This window comes from Labrus mixtus, chromosome 21 (genome assembly GCF_963584025.1).
Source record: "Labrus mixtus chromosome 21, fLabMix1.1, whole genome shotgun sequence".
Classification (NCBI taxonomy): Eukaryota; Metazoa; Chordata; class Actinopteri; order Labriformes; family Labridae; genus Labrus; species Labrus mixtus.
The window spans coordinates 21,500,216-21,517,531 of NC_083632.1; the positions used below are offsets into that span (position 1 = coordinate 21,500,216).

The 17,316-nt window shown below is 40.6% G+C and overlaps 2 protein-coding genes across 2 annotated transcripts in view; one reads left to right on the plus strand and one right to left on the minus strand.

The window, feature by feature from the left end:
- Window positions 1-466: 466 nt before the first annotated feature.
- usp42 (ubiquitin specific peptidase 42) lies at window positions 467-13,338 on the plus strand. Its single transcript, XM_061029113.1, has 18 exons — window positions 467-569; window positions 2,926-3,175; window positions 3,838-4,044; window positions 4,215-4,325; window positions 4,556-4,655; window positions 6,494-6,561; window positions 6,671-6,741; window positions 6,873-6,955; window positions 7,080-7,191; window positions 7,319-7,459; window positions 7,809-7,909; window positions 8,040-8,205; window positions 8,304-9,002; window positions 9,117-9,199; window positions 9,991-11,091; window positions 11,514-11,830; window positions 11,938-12,003; window positions 12,096-13,338. Exons 2-17 carry the CDS (start codon window positions 2,935-2,937, stop codon window positions 11,997-11,999), a joined length of 3,663 nt encoding a protein of 1,220 aa, XP_060885096.1. The 5' UTR covers window positions 467-569; window positions 2,926-2,934; the 3' UTR covers window positions 12,000-12,003; window positions 12,096-13,338.
- Window positions 13,339-13,609: 271 nt separating this feature from the next.
- Window positions 13,610-17,316, minus strand: part of LOC132955988 (cytohesin-3-like) — a 33,859-nt gene continuing 30,152 nt past the window's right edge. Inside the window, exon 13 of the mRNA XM_061029114.1 lies at window positions 13,610-14,847. Coding sequence (XP_060885097.1) covers window positions 14,775-14,847 — 73 coding nt within the window. The 3' untranslated portion in view covers window positions 13,610-14,774. The remainder of the gene's footprint in view (window positions 14,848-17,316) is intronic.

Consider the following 17,316-nt stretch of genomic DNA (forward strand, 5'->3'; position numbering starts at 1 on the left):
AGTGTGCACTTCAATTATGTGCAGCTTCTTATAAAAGTGGTAAGCAATTCTGGACTCAATATTTTTTTGAATATTGACTTTAAAAGGACATTGACATATTCATTCATGCATAGATGTTCAATGTAGTTGAATGAATAATGTACCTGTCACAGGGAAACAATCATATTTTGATAACTTTCAAGAGTGGAATTACAATGGAAACTGTAATCTCCTTATAAATAGGAAGGCTATTTCAGCAAAGGATATTCTGTTCGCACGTCATAGTTAAGCCAAAGATAATAATAAATAATAGTCTCTTTGGCTACTCTCCGCGGAATTATTTGTATAAAACGCTCCATATTGGTGTACATCATTTACACAAAGGTCAGAAGTGTACATGCGACGGATCTCCCCGAAACACGTTCCTCTCAGAGAAGCGGCCGAATGAACCAATCAGAGACCTTGTTTCAGCTTAGGTACCCGGATGTACCCGTGGAGCAATTAGCTACGTCATTGTTCACCGCCGGACACCCGCTGGAAATAAGGAATGGATTTACAACTGCTATTAACGTATTCATAATAGATTTCAGGTGAGTGTATTGTTACTCTTACGACCAAGTAGCACTAAAACTGTGCCGCTGTAATATTTTTGGAGGCCTGTGCCGCCTAGGTTTGTTGTAGTAGCCTTACACCGGGTCTCTGTCATGTCGGAGAGCAGCGCAGTGAGCACACACAGTCACCGGTGTCGAGCCCCTCCTTTCTAAAGCTAGTTAGAAGCCCCGTTTCTCGGGTCAAGACATTTAATTCACAGTAACGTCGTTGTGGAAACAACACACGGCTCTCTTTGGCGTGAAGAATAAACGGTTGTGTTGCCCTCCGCCGTGTCAGTCAGCTTCCATCGTGCGGAGCTAGCTTAGCATCTCTGTGTTAGCTTGGTTCTGGAGCTATGTGTTACGTTCTCCGTTTCCATGGAGTCGGTGTCTGTGTTCCCGAACAGTTGGGTCATAAACATTCATTCTGTTCCCGTCTTCGACAAGAAATATGAACTTTCAATCGATGATCCGTCTCCTATAAGAGTAAACGAAGGCTTAATGTGAGTTTTATTGAGGTTTTGGCGGCACTGCGTGTTAAAGGCCTAGCTGCCGTCTGCTAGCCAATGTGAGCCAGTCTGCTGAGAGCAGGTGGGAGGGAACAGCTGTTGTTGTAAACGTGCTTCCGACCAGGCAGGACATTTCCTCTCTGAACTGTTGCAGTCCGCTTTGTTACTTTAACAAGAGTTTGTCATTTTTACGTTAGATCACAGAAGTTTGTAGGTCTACACACTAGTTACATCAAATGTTTTCCATTGCAAGTGTTTACCTGAAAGTAACCGCTTAATGGAGAACTTGCGTTGCTAGAGCATAGTTAATGTTGCTCCCGGGTAGAATATAATGATTTTATTGATGCCAAACTGGGAAATTGTGGCGTTACAGCAGCAGGTTATCCAAACACACAATATGAGCAAAAACCACAATGTTAGCAAATTTAAACACAATATAATATTAAATACAAAGTAAATAAGCACTAAAAATATCAAAACTAAGAATGGGAATATATACAACCAGGATTTGACTTAGCATTACTAGTCTAAAATATGAAAGATTAAATGTAAATGTGCAAAATCAGAGTTGTAAATTGTTGTAAATTAAATGTAAATGTACAAAAACAGAGTTGTAAATGGACAGTATTGACATAAGTTAAAGTGCATGAGTGTAGACATATTATAAGCAGAAACTATTCAATATAACAGCGAGTAGACAGACAAATGAAGTGAACATGAGTGCAGGGATAATTTGTAAATTTAACATGTGCAGAATAGGATATACGCATTTGTTGAATTAAGTATGCTTTAACTCTGTGATAAACTCTGATATTACTCATTTAATGTTACTTTGTAATTGATACGTTTGATGATGACCACAAATTCAGTGCTCACGCAGAGTTTGGTACTGTATTTAAAAGCCTGCTGTGCTGTTGCTGGAAATAGTTAGATGTGTAGGGCATCACCGAGACAGTGCAGAAACTTCCTCTCTACTCTTATTGCCTAGAATATAGTGCTGGGCGATATGACCTCAAATCAACATTACGATTAATTGAACATTTTACCTCGATTACGATTTAATGAACAATTATTTAGTTTTTGCCCTCATAGTTCACTGACATGGTCTCTACTGTAAATATGCTCAACTATTAAAGCTGGGTTATTTTTTCTAATGAGAGTGCATATCTGATGAACTATTTTGTTGTTATTTATTGAATATTTTTGAACTGAAGTCAAAGCATCACTTGAAATGAAAAAGACACATTTGAGTTTAAACAGTAGAAAATAAATAACTTGCCTTTCTTGCAAACAGTTTTTCTCAGTGTTTACATTTGACTTCTTTTTGTTCGGTGTCGTAATCGACATGGGCAAGATTACGTCAGTCAGAGGTTCTTAATATTGGGTTCGATTAATTTTCCAACCCTACTAGAAGAATACTCTTGAAATGCATTGATTTATCTAAGTGGATAAGAAATGATTGCCTGTTTAGGTCAAATTACAGTACTAGATCAGCATGTAACTGGCTAGTACAAAAAGAACAATATATTCCACTCAGTTGTGTGTCGGGATATTGAGTCCCTGGCTTTTGCATTTAGTGGTTGTAATCTAAGTGTAATGCAATCTCAGTTTGCTTTGGGTGATACGATATATTATAACAATAAAACATGCATAATTTAGTGTTTAGTTTTCTTATTCAAACTAACAGCAAAGACCACTTTACCACTTTATTAGAATGTAGCTTTTCAAGTCCAAGATTTATGATGACCCACACACACTTGTCTACATCTAAAATAACAACAACAACATAGCTTTAATTTTCCACATCCAGTGAACTAATATACTTGTGTATTTCTGCCTCCATACAGCAATGAACAATGACCATAGTTGACAGATCATCAGAGAAGTCTGACCACGAGTCAGTCGGGTGTAAGCGATCTCCCTTCACCAGTGGAGACGTGGGGATGGACGGCAGCTGTTCCAGCAGCTGGGCAGTGGGTCCCACCATGCCCAGTGACTCTCCGAGGCTAAAGGCTTCAGGAGGCTGCCTGGGCCCGATGCCTGGAGCTGCTGTTTACAACAGCACGCAATCCTCTGTGGAAAGATCTAAAGAGCAAGGTAAGAGCTGGGCTTTTATCAGTTGTGAGTTTAATGCACATATTTGAAACTGAGATAAATCTATAAAGGTGTTGTTTTTCAGACTTGGCTATATTAAATTAGTAAAGTAGTCTTTAAAAAGATTATGTTGCTGCTAGTCCATATTCATTAAGGTGCCAATCTCTTGCAAGCAAATGGAGTTGTTGTTTTCCAGAAATGTTATTCATTATTGATGAAGCACTTTACTTATGAAGATGAACTTTATCATGCTATTTCTGTTTGAGAGAGTGACACAACTGGTTTTGTGGGTGTAGTTTTGTTGCTTCCGCTCCACTTTCATTCATCCAGTTACATAACCAGGCCAGTTTTGAAGTGAGAGCATGATCAATCACTTCAGCTGGTGACGCATCAGTGTTTTGACATGAAGAGCAGCGGCCTTACGTTAGCAAAAACAAAAGAGAAAGCACATTTTGTTATCTCCTCTACTCCAGCTTGTTTCTGCTTCAGTACTCTTTTTTTAATGGTTTGATATGAACAACTTACACTGGAAGATACTGATATTCCTTCACAATTTGTCAGTGTGATCACATATTGGCAATTTAGCATGTATACTTGTTGATGTCCTTGACAAGGAAAATGGATTGAATCTAATTTTAATAATACCATTGGCTCTGTGTGTGCAGTGATAAGCTGTGATGACGGCATCGACTTGCCCCAGAAGGTCCTCTTCCCTGCAGAGCGGCTCCACCTAAAGTGGACCCAGGTTCACCGCATTGGTGCAGGACTGCAGAACATGGGGAACACCTGCTTCCTCAACTCAGCCCTACAATGTCTAACCTACACGGCTCCATTTGCAAACTACATGCTGACTCGAGAGCACTCCAAAACATGTAAGTTGGGGTTTCGATGTGCCTCTTCATACCAAGGAAGGCCTTGTGCAACTGTGCGGTCATGCAATTGTTTTTCTATCAATCTTTGTCTCTTCAGCACTATGTATGAGCACTCTGTTCTTGCCTGAATATTGTCGAACTCAAGTTTTATCCATCTGTTTCCACCACAGGTCACGAGCCGGGGTTCTGTATGATGTGCACCATGCAAAACCACATCATTCAAGTTTTTGCAAACTCTGGGAATGTCATTAAGCCCATTGGTGTGCTCAATGAGCTCAAAAGTAAGTGATTCTAGAAAGCAAAATTACAGATGTAGTACCCTCTCAAAAATTATTACTTGATAAGAGAGACAGGTGGTGCTGTTTGGCTGTTTACCTTTGTACTTTTGGAGGGAATTTTTAGTTGGGAGTTTGTGGTCTACTGCTAACAAGATATTTAAATTCAACATTAACTTGCAAGTGTGATTCCATAAAATAACTTAATATAACTTACTGTGTTTTCCCCCACACAGGGATTGCAAAGCACTTCCGCTATGGAAGCCAGGAGGATGCCCATGAGTTCCTGCGGTACACAGTGGATGCTATGCAAAAGTCCTGCTTACCTGGAACCAAGTAAGTTTAATTTATTTCTAGAAACCTACACAGTGGGGATAACAAATCAATTGTGAGTTAACTTGTAGAGGTTGGTAATTTTTTGACATAATTAGATCATTTTCACTGCTCCCCTTGGGCTCCTGTAGTTCACATTCTCCCCCCTCGTTACCTTCCTACAGAGTGGCCCCAGATTTGTGCCACCAAGCCACAAGTACTTTACTGACGTTCCTCTGCCTCATCTGTACTTTTGCTGAGGAGGTGGTGGTACCTTTCTTATTTATTAAACAAATGAATGTGATGTATTAAAATCAACACAACATAATAGCTAATTTGTTCACTTCAACATTTAAAGCAAATATGTTGAATTAAATTAAGCCTGGGGGATCTGGGGGTCTTGTATTCTGGTGTATTTTTGTGCACCAGTTTGTGGTTTATTTTCCCCATGTTTTTGAAAAAGGAAAATTATTTCATGTAAATAATACATATATGGTACTTAGCATTTCACATTCTAACAGATTTGAAGTGTTATCATTCACATATAGTCTGATGATGAACATGAAAGTGACAGAACAAAGTTTTCTTCTTCACCTCAGCTGTTTACTCACTTTGCGTAATTATATATCAGACAGATTTTAACATTATTCACCTTGTTTATTTTTACTGCCGAAAACTAAAAAAAAACTGTTTTTAAAATGTCAGGCTGATTCCATGACTTGTTGATCCTGACTGTAAAGTGGGAGTGGCATTTTGGCGCAGCTTTTTTCATGAACGAAAGAGTCGTCTCCCTGTGACTTCAGGTCGCGGATAGGAATGCTCTGGGTTTCCCGTTTGGGGGCCTCAATAGCTCATCCCTGCTTTTTGCAGATGATGTGGTTTTGTTTGCTTCCTCGTACTGTGACCTCCAGCAGGTATTGGAGTGGGTTTGCAGTGCGATGCGGCTGGGATGAGGGTCAGCACCTCTGAGTCCAAGGCTATAGTTCGCTGCAGGAAAACAGTGGATTCCTCCTCTTTGGGTGGGGAGTGAGTCTTTGCCCCAAGTGAAGGAGTTAAAGTATTGCAGGGTCTTTTTTTACGAGAGGGCAAGATGGACCGGGAGATTGACAGGTGGATTGGCTCGGCGCCGCTGTAATGCAGACGTTGTACCAAACCATTGTGGTGGAAAGGGAGCTGAGCCTGAAGGCAAAGCTCTCGATTTACCAGTCGATCTTGATTTCAAACATCACCTATGGTGAGCTATGGGTAGGGAATGAATATTAGTGACTGGATTTAATTTTTAGGCCATATCGCCCAGCCCTAACTGAAGTCACTGTAATCTACTGCCAAGTAGGTTATGCAAACATACAAAAAGCTAACATGCATCTTTAAGAGATATTTTTTGCTAAACATTCAGGGGAGCTATTAAAATTGAATTTTAGAAAAACATCAAGTATGGAGTTGGGTCTTATTCTGTATTAACAGTTGACCTTTCAACTAATACTTTTGCTCTAATCCCTTTTTCTCACTTCTGCTCTTTGGGTTGTAATATGTGATGACTTTACTGTTCAGATAGTGTGAAGGGACTATTTTGGGGATTTTGTGCCTTTTTAGAGAGAGAGGACAGTGGATAGAGTCATGAATCAGGGAGGGAAAGTGTGAAATGACATGCGGGAAAGTAGTCACAGGTCGGATTAGAACCTGGACTGCCCGCTTCGATTACTTCAGCCTCTGTACATGGGGCACGCAGACTAACTACCAAGGGAATTTCTGTGTTCTAGTATTCCTTGAAAAAAAATTTAATTTCTATTTGTTGGGACTCAGACTATTATTTCATGTCTTTTTTTGGTGGTTTTTCATCCTATTATTTGTTTTTTTGACAGATTGGACAGGCAAACGCAGGCAACCACTTTCATCCATCAAGTATTTGGAGGGCACCTAAGATCCAGAGGTAAATTATTAAATCGTTTTTTTTAATACATGTTTTCATGCTGTTGCTGTTGATTTCTTTCACAGCTTTTCTAGACTACTGAATTAACACTCTTTTTCACCTTTTCTAGTTAAATGTTTAAACTGCAAAGCAGTCTCCGACACATTTGATCCTTTTCTGGATATTACTCTGGAAATAAAGGTAATGTGGGGGGAAAAACACTGTAACTTATGGGTCCAATATTTCTGATATATTTTACTGCCAATGTGTTACAAACTCAGATTTTGGAAAAACACTAAAGAAAACATTTCTCTCTCTCTCTCTCCATGCAGACAGCTCCCAGTGTCTCCAAGGCTCTGGAGCAGTTTGTCAAACCAGAACAGCTGGATGGCGAAAACGCCTACAAATGCACCAAGTACGTTGTTTTACAGTTAAATACAAACACCGGCGGTTTCTCATTGACCTTAATCCTTTTGTTTGTTTATTTATAAATGTTTTAAAAGTTTTCTAGCTCACCAACTGAAATGTGTTTCCTTCAGGTGCAAAAAGATGGTCACAGCCTCGAAGAGATTCACCATCCACCGCAGCTCAAATGTTCTTACACTCTCTCTCAAACGCTTTGCAAACTTCAGTGGAGGCAAAATAACAAAGGTGCCGTTACATGAATAGAGAACCATAATTATGCAATTATTCAGCACCTTTGTGTTCTTTTATTCTTTGTTCTTTTATTAATATCTCTCAAATGGATGTAGTAACAACCAGCTGATTTTATTTTTAGGATGTGAAATATCCAGAGTACCTGGACCTGCGGCCCTTCATGTCTCAGTCTCAAGGGGAGCCCCTGGTCTACGGGCTGTATGCTGTGCTGGTCCACTCTGGATTCAGCTGTCATGCTGGTCACTACTTCTGCTATATTAAGGTACTGCACTGCTGCCGATCACTTTTCTAATCTATCATGACACTTCAGTTGTCAGGTACATTTGCAAGCATCTGTTTCCCTAACATTATTATGTCATCACCTCACTGAAACAGTCACAGGCAGATCTCTTATGACAACTTTTTCTCGGACAGACTTGAAGTCGTAGAGAAAACTTTGCACACAAGATTTCAACACACAAAAGTGGTGTTCTGTTTCTATATAACTCATTTAAATATGATGTAGTTTGTATTTGAAAAACTTGTTTCTACCATTATCATTTTAAAACACAAAGGATTCTTATTTGCTATAAATATGTAACAACCTGCCAACTGTCCTGTTTTGTTTCCAGGCCAGCAATGGGCAGTGGTATCAGATGAATGACTCGTCCGTGTCTGTCAGTGACATCAGGTCTGTTCTCAATCAGCAGGCCTATGTCCTTTTCTACATCAAGTAAGTGAAAATGTGTTGGGTTGTAAGGAAGCTCGCTTCAAAATCATTCAGAAGTCCTAATTTCAGGAAACCCTCCCGCGACCTTGTTCATTTAAAACATTCTTAATATCCTTTTATTTTGTGTTACTAGATCCAGCGATGTGAAGAAAACTGGGGACTATGGTCACATGGGCCATAACCCAAGCATTCCTGGTCAGTCATCTCCCCGGCCGGTGGTGATACCACGCATCAACACCACGGCCCACCACAATAACATTGGCTTCATAGGTCCTCAGCTTCCACCACAAATGACAAAGGTACAGCAGACATGCTTGTAAATTCTCTGATGAAAGATAAAGCTATTGTTGGACAGAGAAACTCAGACCAAGTTTTTGTGCATTTGTATCATCCTCAGAACTCCCTTCACGTTAATGGGAATGGATCTCTGCGGGATTATCCCACCAACTCAAAACCCAGCACCAGCAGCAGTGTTGTGGGAAAACCTAACCACGGGCTAGGCTCTTCCACTTCATCCATCTCCCACTCAATCAGCCGGCCCACGATGATCCCTGATCATGACAAACGCCAGAAGCTTTCATTCTTCATTGGACAAGGAAAGCAGAAGCGCCCGTCCTCCTCCTCCTCCTCCTCGTCCTCTTACAGCCAGCCGTCCTCTGCCAGCAGCAGCAGCAGCTCCTGTTCCTCATCCAGCTCTTTATCCTCCTCACAGTCTACCTCAGAAGTCCACTCAGACATTCGCTTTGTTCCACGTCAGCTAAACCGTGTTAATGGCACGTCTTGCAGTAACGGGGAGCACCACGCTGGAGGGAATGGAGCACCATTCTTGGTGCCGTACAGCCAAGAGTCTTCAGAGGAATCAGACCAGGAGATCTGTGGTACCCTGGGAAATGGCTGTTTAGGAAAGTCTCACCTTAACGGAAACAAAAGATCAGGAGAAGTCTTCAATAATTCTCCTAGGGGCACAAACGGAGACTCAGGCGTGCACCATAATGGTAACGGATTAAATGGATCGGCCAATGGCATCTCCAAACCCAGTCAAAATGGGCACCATTATGGACACCACAAAGTGAACGGACACAACAACCCTGATAAAGTAAGAGATATTCTTTGTTTCTGCTGATTCTTTAAATAATAATATACTCATAACTTTTTTTGTCTAGCTTTTTTGTCTCTGTAGTGATGATCGTGTGTTTTTTGTGTTACTCAGGACTCTGGCAGTAATTATTGCAGTTCACTCCATGTGGCTACCGCTGCTGCAAATGGACTGGACAGTGAGCACAGTCATACAAGGTAAGATTAGCACTCTGACACTGACTTAGAAAAAGTCCTCTTTTGAATTAGTTATGATACTGTAGAAGAGTAAATGCTCTTGAACAATCAGACAGAGACTATGGCTTGTGAATCGAGGATCTGTTTATTTCTCTTGGAGCAGTTCTTTTATTGCATCCCAATCATCACGCTGGGCTATTACAACATGTGTGCTATATAAAGACCATTTCCTAGAAGTTTCTTGGACAGACAACTGGTCTATTACCAGGAAAGGTAAACCTTATGACCTGGCTAAATTCAGAGGTTAGATAACTGTTGGTTTGTGCCTGTTGCTGTCCAGATTGTGTGTTTCTGTTATTCTTCAACCTTTCAAACTACAACATAATCCCATCTATGGGGGTTAACAAACCCACAATTAATAACAGATCAACACATCATTACTACAATAGTCATTAATATCCATCAATCAATATTAAGTAAGGGTGAAAAACCTGGACCTGCTCCTTCACCAGGAAAATTCCCCTACGACCCACATAAAAGATATATTTATCTTTAGGGCGATCACTCAAAGTTTATAATGATTTGCACAGATATATGTCAATGATTAACCACCAACCCAATATGGTACCCTTTATAGCCGCCCCATCCCAAAACACACACACACTCCTTGAGGGGAAAAAAAAGAATTTAGAAAATATAGTAATTAGGGTCTACTAATAAATTACTTTTTAGTTTTTCTCAAGTTTTAAAACTATGCATTATCCCCCTTGTGATTGTGATTTAACACAGGTATGTATGATTTGTTTCCCCAGCAAAGAGGAACATCATTCTGCCTCTCAGGCTAGTTCTTCTCAGAGCGTACACACTGCTGCCAGTGAAAGCCAGCACATCTCCGATCCCGACACAAGGGCTAAAACTGTGTCTGAGACTCCTCCTCAGTTTCCACCATCGTCCACTGCTAGCTCTCCATCTTCAGCTACGGCCACAAACACTAGTACTGTGACATCTACAGAATCTGCATCCTTTCCTGACCATAATGGCAACTTCAATGCGGCCTTATCCACCCTGTCAGACTGCTCCCAAAGCACCAATGGGCCCGCTGCGTCTCAGCTAAAGACTAGCAGAGGTGACGACGAAGCAGTGAACAGACCACAGACAAAATGTCCGTCAGCAGGGACTGAAGGACGTACAGATGGTAAAGAGCAGCACCAGTACAAACTAAGTGTAAAAGGCAATGAACGACATTCTTCTAGAGACAGGGAGAGAGACAGATCGTACTCTGACTGGAGCAGAGACAGGGAGAGACACTACAGAGACAGAAGTACGGAGCGAGAAAGCGATGCGGATCGTCACCGTTACAGGCGGGACTACAGAGATCACCATCACCGCTCGTACAGAGATCGTTTGCCTACTCATGATCGTTACCATAGGGACGGGGAGTCTGAGCGTCGATGGGAGCGACATCCCCACCACCCCAGAGAGCGCGATCGTGACAGGTGCTCTAATCATTACCACCGCTACCGGTCCAGAGAGGACTGGGAGCGTGGGCGGAGGGGACACGGTTATCCATACCGCGATGAGTCAAATGGTCACAGAAGGTGGCAGGAGAGTAGAGAATCCCGATTGATGAAGGACAAAAGCAATGGCGAGGAGAGAGACTGTTACCTGCCTAAAGAAAGAGAGACTTCTTCATTTGCCACAGTGACAGAAACCTCCTCAAAGTCCAACAGCTCTCCCCCTAAAGCTCCCGTCTCCTCATTCAAATCTGCTCCGGACAGGATGGAGGATCAAAATCATAAGACGAGTCGGAGCAAGGATAGGGAGGGTAGCTGTGAGGCCCGTCACTCTAAAAAACACAAAAAGAGCAAGAAAAAGAAGAAGTCAAAGGATAAAGACAGATGCCGTGAGAGTGGGTGAGTGACAATATCTTTGCTTCTATGCCTGAGGACACTTCTTTGTCTTCATTAGTTTTGGGGAAGTCATATTTACCAATAACTGAATTTTAAAGCATAATTACAATTCAAAAGTCAATAAGCAGAAAAAAAAATCTACATTAACTTCAAAGATGAATTATTTATAGTATAGTATTATAGTGGTTGTAGGCAGCGATGAAGAGGTGAGTTTTGAGGGATTTCTTGAAGGAGGTGAGTGTGGGGGAGAGTCTCGGATGTTCTTTGGGAGAGAGTTCCAGAGGGTGGGAGGAGCAATGGAGAAAGCCCTGTCCCCCCAGGAATGATAGTTTGTCCTGCAGGGGAGGGGACAGGATGTTTGCATCCGACTAGTGTCTTTTATTCTTGGACTGATTGATTCCTTTGTGGTGTCTGTGCTCTCCTAGAAGCTCCGACGTTGATTCCGACAGAGCTGCCGAAACAAAAAAGAAGAAGAAGAAAAAGAAGCGACAGCGGGACAGCGAGGAGGAGCAGCAGCACAGCCCGGGAGCTACTCGCAGCCACAAGAACAGAAGCAGCGAGGAGAGGGGGAGCCGCAAGAGACATTATAATGACAACAAGAACTCTAAACACGACAACGGTTTATCACCGGAAAAGCGCCGGCGCACAGATTATACTGACGACAGCAGTGATCCACAACTCCCCTCCCATCACACCTCACCCACAAACGATACATGTCACCGCCGTCTCAATGGGTTCACAGGTACGTCTGCTGTTTTTGCATTCAAGTCATCCTCAAAAATCACTACAATAATTGCATACATGCTGCTGTTGCGCTCTTTGATTTGAAGTGTTGATGGTGTTTTGCAGGAAATGGTTTCAGCCACACCAATGGCGACACCCATGGCTTCTCCGGGGGCTTGAAGCACTGACTCGGTGAGTGGGTTTTCCTCCTCACACAGTCCTCTCCTGTATAAGTTGTGTCTCTGCTAGTAGATGACATGGAGGCCTCTTCTTTTGTGTTTCAGACCCATCACCACTATTTTAAGAACAGCAGAGGAATGACGTCAACAACCTTTTTGAAGTGGTGCTTCGTAAATGGGGATTTTTATCGCAACTGAAGTGTTTTAAATGTTCAAAAAACATTTTTAAGGGCATTGTTTTGTTTTCAGTGATTCTTCTAAAAATGGTTAAAAAAAACTGCCACCTTGAACATTTATGATGAAAAATATTAATATATACTTGTATGAACACAAGCAACGCCTGGAGCTTAAACATCTCAGCTGCTGCTCAGTGGAACTCAGGACTTAAAAAATGAACATCCATTACCGATATCTACCCGCTTCAAATCCCAACGAATCAAAAGGGAAATGTGTTGCCTAAGAAAAAAAAAAGAATGGCTTCAAGTTTAAGATATCCCCAAATCCACGGAGTTGCTACGTTTGAGTTTTTCATTGTTCCCAGTGGGAGTGGACTAACTAACAGGCGAGATTTTTTCTGAATGAAACAGAAGAGAGCAGTGATGGGAACAGGACTTCTCTGACTGATACCTCCACGTTAAAGCCTGGACAGACTTGAGAACATTTCCCACCTTAAAAACTTTTTTGTTTCCATTCTTCTCAGAAGCCTAAGATTCACACTGTAATTTTAAAACTTTTTCACCTATGTGGAGGTTTTTTCTCTAGATCATGCCTCTCTTTTCTGTCTCACATTCTTTTCTTTTTAAACATTAGAGAGAAAAAAAAAACAATGCATCTAAAATGTGTTATCATGGCTGTGGACCAGTTTGTGTTTGCTTTTAAATGAAAACTACAGTTTGTGTCTTCTAGCGTCATAAAAATACTGTGAATTTAATTTTCAACTGTACTATCAGTTACTTTTATATGTAAAAATCCTGTATCAGGGTGCTTGGTCGGTTTTTTTTTCGGCTTTGTTTTTAGAAAATCTCATGTTTTGACCATTTTCCGGGCGAATGTCTGTACTGAGTCTGGTTTGATTTAGTTGTTTTTGATTGTTTTATTTTCAACCTTACACAGAAGTTGAAAACAGCTGTTCTATCTTTAGTTTAGCATGTCAGAATTTATACATTGTATAAGGTAAAAGCCTTAAATACATTTGTTATGTCAGAAATTGTAACTTGTGGGTCTTGGTCTTTGACTTTGTTTACAAGCGACGTAATGAAAAGTGCTGATTGAGACAACTGAAGAGGTGCCAGGAAACTTTAAAAAAGCTCCTGTCTGTATTTGTATTATAAACTATTGATAGACTGATTGTACTCGAGTCTCTTGTTGAACAAACTACAGTTAAATGATGATGTAAATGATGAAGATGTAAGCACTCTTCTGTAGTCAGGTTTAGACAAACACTTTGATATTATTCTTTTCAGCTAACTGAAGATTTGACCACAGAACTGGTTTCATAAATGAGAAACCAAGTGAGTGGTAAGGTTTACTGAATTCACATTGACAACATTTTGTTTGATTATCAGCATGTATTTTTTTATTCAAAGTCTTCATCATCAAAGTTTCAGTCAAAGTTTTCCCCCCCCCAAATGAAGATCAAACTATGTTTAAACTTCAGACTGCATCTCATAACCTCAGGTTAGGCTGCGACTCCGTTTGATCTGTTTGGTGGTGGGGGAAAAATCCTCAGATTCCAGTCGGCATTTGCACAGTATTGAAAGGTATTCTGAACCCGCTTGTTTCCTGTATTCTCTTTAAAAACACCTCCTTTTCTTCACATCACATGGTGTATATCTGATGTCCAGTAATAATGACACAGTGTGAGGAAGGCTCACTGCTGCCCCCCCTCCACACTCGTAAACTCTTATCTTTTGAACAAAAAAAGGTGAACGGGTAAAGGCTACAGCCGTTATGATTTACATGCTACATAAACACAAAGAAAAAGAACTGTATGTACATCTTCTACTACTATACATGCATAATGTCAAATGGTGGCTGCCTCTTTTTGTTAAACAAAATTCAGAAAATAAATACAAAAGAATTAAACTTGATCAAAGAGGAGGATCTTCAATATGTAACATGATGGAGTAAAACTGTGGTCACTTAAAGGGTCACTACACTCAAAATGATGTACAGTATATCTGAATCTGAACTTTAACTTCTGTGCCTTATGAGGTAATGAAACAAACTAAATTGAAAACATGTATGAGCTTATGTTTCTCTCTTTTTTTTCAGAGTTAATCTGTTTGCATATACAGATACAGTCACTTGATGGCTTTAAATCAGACCAGCTGATTTAGAAGCTTGAGGCTTTTTGTAGTGTGGATACTACAAAAGATATTGTTAGTGTTCGCAGCTTTCTGAGGATGATTAAGGTGACTGTAAAATTCCTTATGCATCCAGCAGAGGGCGATCTTGTCACAGCCACGTTATACTAAGCGTTCCCATCGACTCCGGTCCTTTCTCCATTTGTTCAAAGATTCTGCACAAAGAGTCCCTCAAAGTCTGTGCAGATGTAACAAGGACTTCACATTCACAGCAACCATGAATTGAGGCGCAGACGGTCCATTTCAGTCTGAAATAAACGCCCACCTGTGTCCACTGCCTGCTGTGCAGTCCTGAAAGAACAAGGGGAGGTCTTCATGGCTCCCCCGTCACACACACAAAAACACACACTAACACACACAGGAGGACTCTGCAGGTCACAGAAATGGAGGAGATGAAGGTGTTGAAGGTGGACAGTCCTCATTTCTTATTGGCTATCCTTCTCTTCCTGGTGGCCAGCATGTCGTAGAAAGGATCCCTGCTGATGCTCGCTCTGTGGGGGAAAAAAAGGAAAGAATCATTGATTTTTTCCAAATTTGTGCGCAATTAATATTTCCTCAAAAAAAAAAACGTCAAATTCCAATCATTTTGTGATGTGATTAATATTTCCCGCCTATTTTGGCATGAGCTCCATGTAGTTCTTGTACTAACTTGACCTTAATCTGTCTCGTCTCCATCACTCATCTCACCAAAAAACACATCGTGCTTTTTGTCTGCAGTGCATTCTGGGAGATGTACAAAGAAGCCTGTTTGCTTTGATTCTGTGCTATTTGCACCAAATCCTGACATTTACAGTGATTTGTTACACCTCTGAAGACGTCTGGTCTTCAAACTGGACACACTTTGCTGCCACAGAAAAAAAAGCAATAAAAACGTTTGTCAACTCGTCACTATAGAGTCATCTCTGTTGAGAGGTTTGTCAATCAATATGTACATTTTAAGCTCAATAAGTGTGATGGGTTTTTGTCGTTATCTTTGGCTCTGATATCGCCACAAAACTCATCTTTTTAAGAAACAAAACAACCAATTTATTTTTTAGAAAAGCATCTTTTTATAATTTTTTTGAGTCTAGTTGCTAACTCAAAAGAAGGTAGCATTTTCGCTGAGAATATTCTCCTGCAGTCTGAAACACTTTGTGAGCAGTCAAAAACAGTCAATTAAAATCCAACTAAACCAAAACAACAGCAGAAAGGCACTAAAACGCTCAACAGAGCTCCAAAGACTAAATGAGTTGAGTAAAAAGAATTTGTCTTTCTAAGTAAACCCTTTCACAGTTGACTTTCACAAATAGTTTCTTGAAGTTGTTTTAGTGTGTGTTAATGCAGATCAACAGCCTTTCATGCATTCTGTACACACACACAAATCAAAGCTTCATTTTTAAAAGTGTCCTCACACACACACACAACCACACACTGATGATGAGAAAAACTCTGAGTAACCTGCTGCTTTCCCAGCAGAGGAACTGTGGACACGCTGAGAACACCAGTATTACACTTGTGTGTGCACAGAAAACATCAAGGGGCGGTATCTAGCCGTGCAGATGAGTCAGGTGGGACTCTGTGTGTGTGTGCGTGTGTGTGCGTGTGTGTGTGTGTGTGTGTGTGCGTGTGTGCGTGTGTGTGTGTGTGTGTGTGTGTGTGTGTGTGTGTGTGAGAGAGAATCTGCTGACCACGGGACAGTCTGCCGCCCCGGCAGCTGAGTCAAATGAGAGTGTGTTTCAGGCAGCACAGCTCTGTCTGTCCTGCTGAGTCCAATCTGTGATCTGTTTTGTGGAGGATGAATTACTTAAGAGCGAGACTTGAGTAAAGGGACAAACATGATACCAGACTATTAATTTGTTAAAAGTGAACGTCAGCTATTTAAATATAACTCAAGAAGTAAAAAATCCAAAATCCCTAGATCAACACATTTCCATTGATTTAAATTTGTTTAATAATAATTCTTGTGGTAAATGTAAAAGTAGACTTTTAGAGGTTGACAGAAATGTGAAATCTCAAATAAAGTACAGATACTCCCAGAAAATACTTAACTCCTGTAACAAAGTATTAGGGCTGGAAAATATATTGAGTTTTTAAGATATATGGATATATTTTCAAACAAGATATAGGGTAAGACAATATATTTAATATGGATATAGTTTATGTTGCATTAAAATAACATTACAGAGGTACCAGGTCACCTTTTTCTCATCTCACTGATGATGACTGACTGTCTGTCCCTCTTCACCCTGCTCCTCCTCTCTCTCTCTTTTATTGTATTTAAGGAACATTTTTATTTTACCATATTACTTTTTAAATTCACAAAAAGGTTGTTTATTTTCCATGTGTTTTCACTGTTAATAAAATACATATCGACATATATCGAGTATCGCCATTCAGCTAAACAATATGAAGATATGAGTTTTGTTCCATATCACCCAGCCCTACAAAATACTATTGTTGTGTAACATTACACCACTGGCCCATAGTGTAAAGAAAACACTCCAGGTTCACACTTTCATTTTTGCACTAGAAGCAGAGGGAGCAGTGTGAGAAGTGTAACACAGACAGCGTGTCAAATGAAGGTCAACAACCTAAATCTCTTCTCCCTCCTTTTTCCAATCACTTTAACTGTGCTCAAAGCAGCATCACCAGCGCACGATTTCCAGTTAACTTAGCCTTTAAAACCATCACTGTGTTTAATGGATACACATATGTCAATGCTAAACAGTTTATAGATATCATTAGTGTGTTAGCATTAATGTGTAATATGATTTCTGCTGTGATATTGATCATATTTGCTGTTAAAGCTGCAGCTGAGAGGATGATATCCAGCCAGCTGATCAATTACCCTCCAGGTCCAATTTACTGCTGCACCTTTACTCGCTTCCTGGTTAACAAGAGAGCGTTTGGATACGACAAATCAGCTGCAGAGGCTGCCAAAGTGTGTGTGTGTGTGTGTGTGTGTGTGTGTGTGTGTGTGT

Excerpts from the sequence above, each read along its gene's own strand:
- usp42 (XM_061029113.1), top strand. The coding sequence starts at position 2,935 with ATGACCATAGTTGACAGATCATCAGAGAAGTCTGACCACGAGTCAGTC. Across the intron at positions 7,460-7,808 it reads ACTACTTCTGCTATATTAAG|GCCAGCAATGGGCAGTGGTA; the intron begins GTACTGCACTGC and ends TTTTGTTTCCAG. Across the intron at positions 9,200-9,990 it reads AGTGAGCACAGTCATACAAG|CAAAGAGGAACATCATTCTG; the intron begins GTAAGATTAGCA and ends TTGTTTCCCCAG.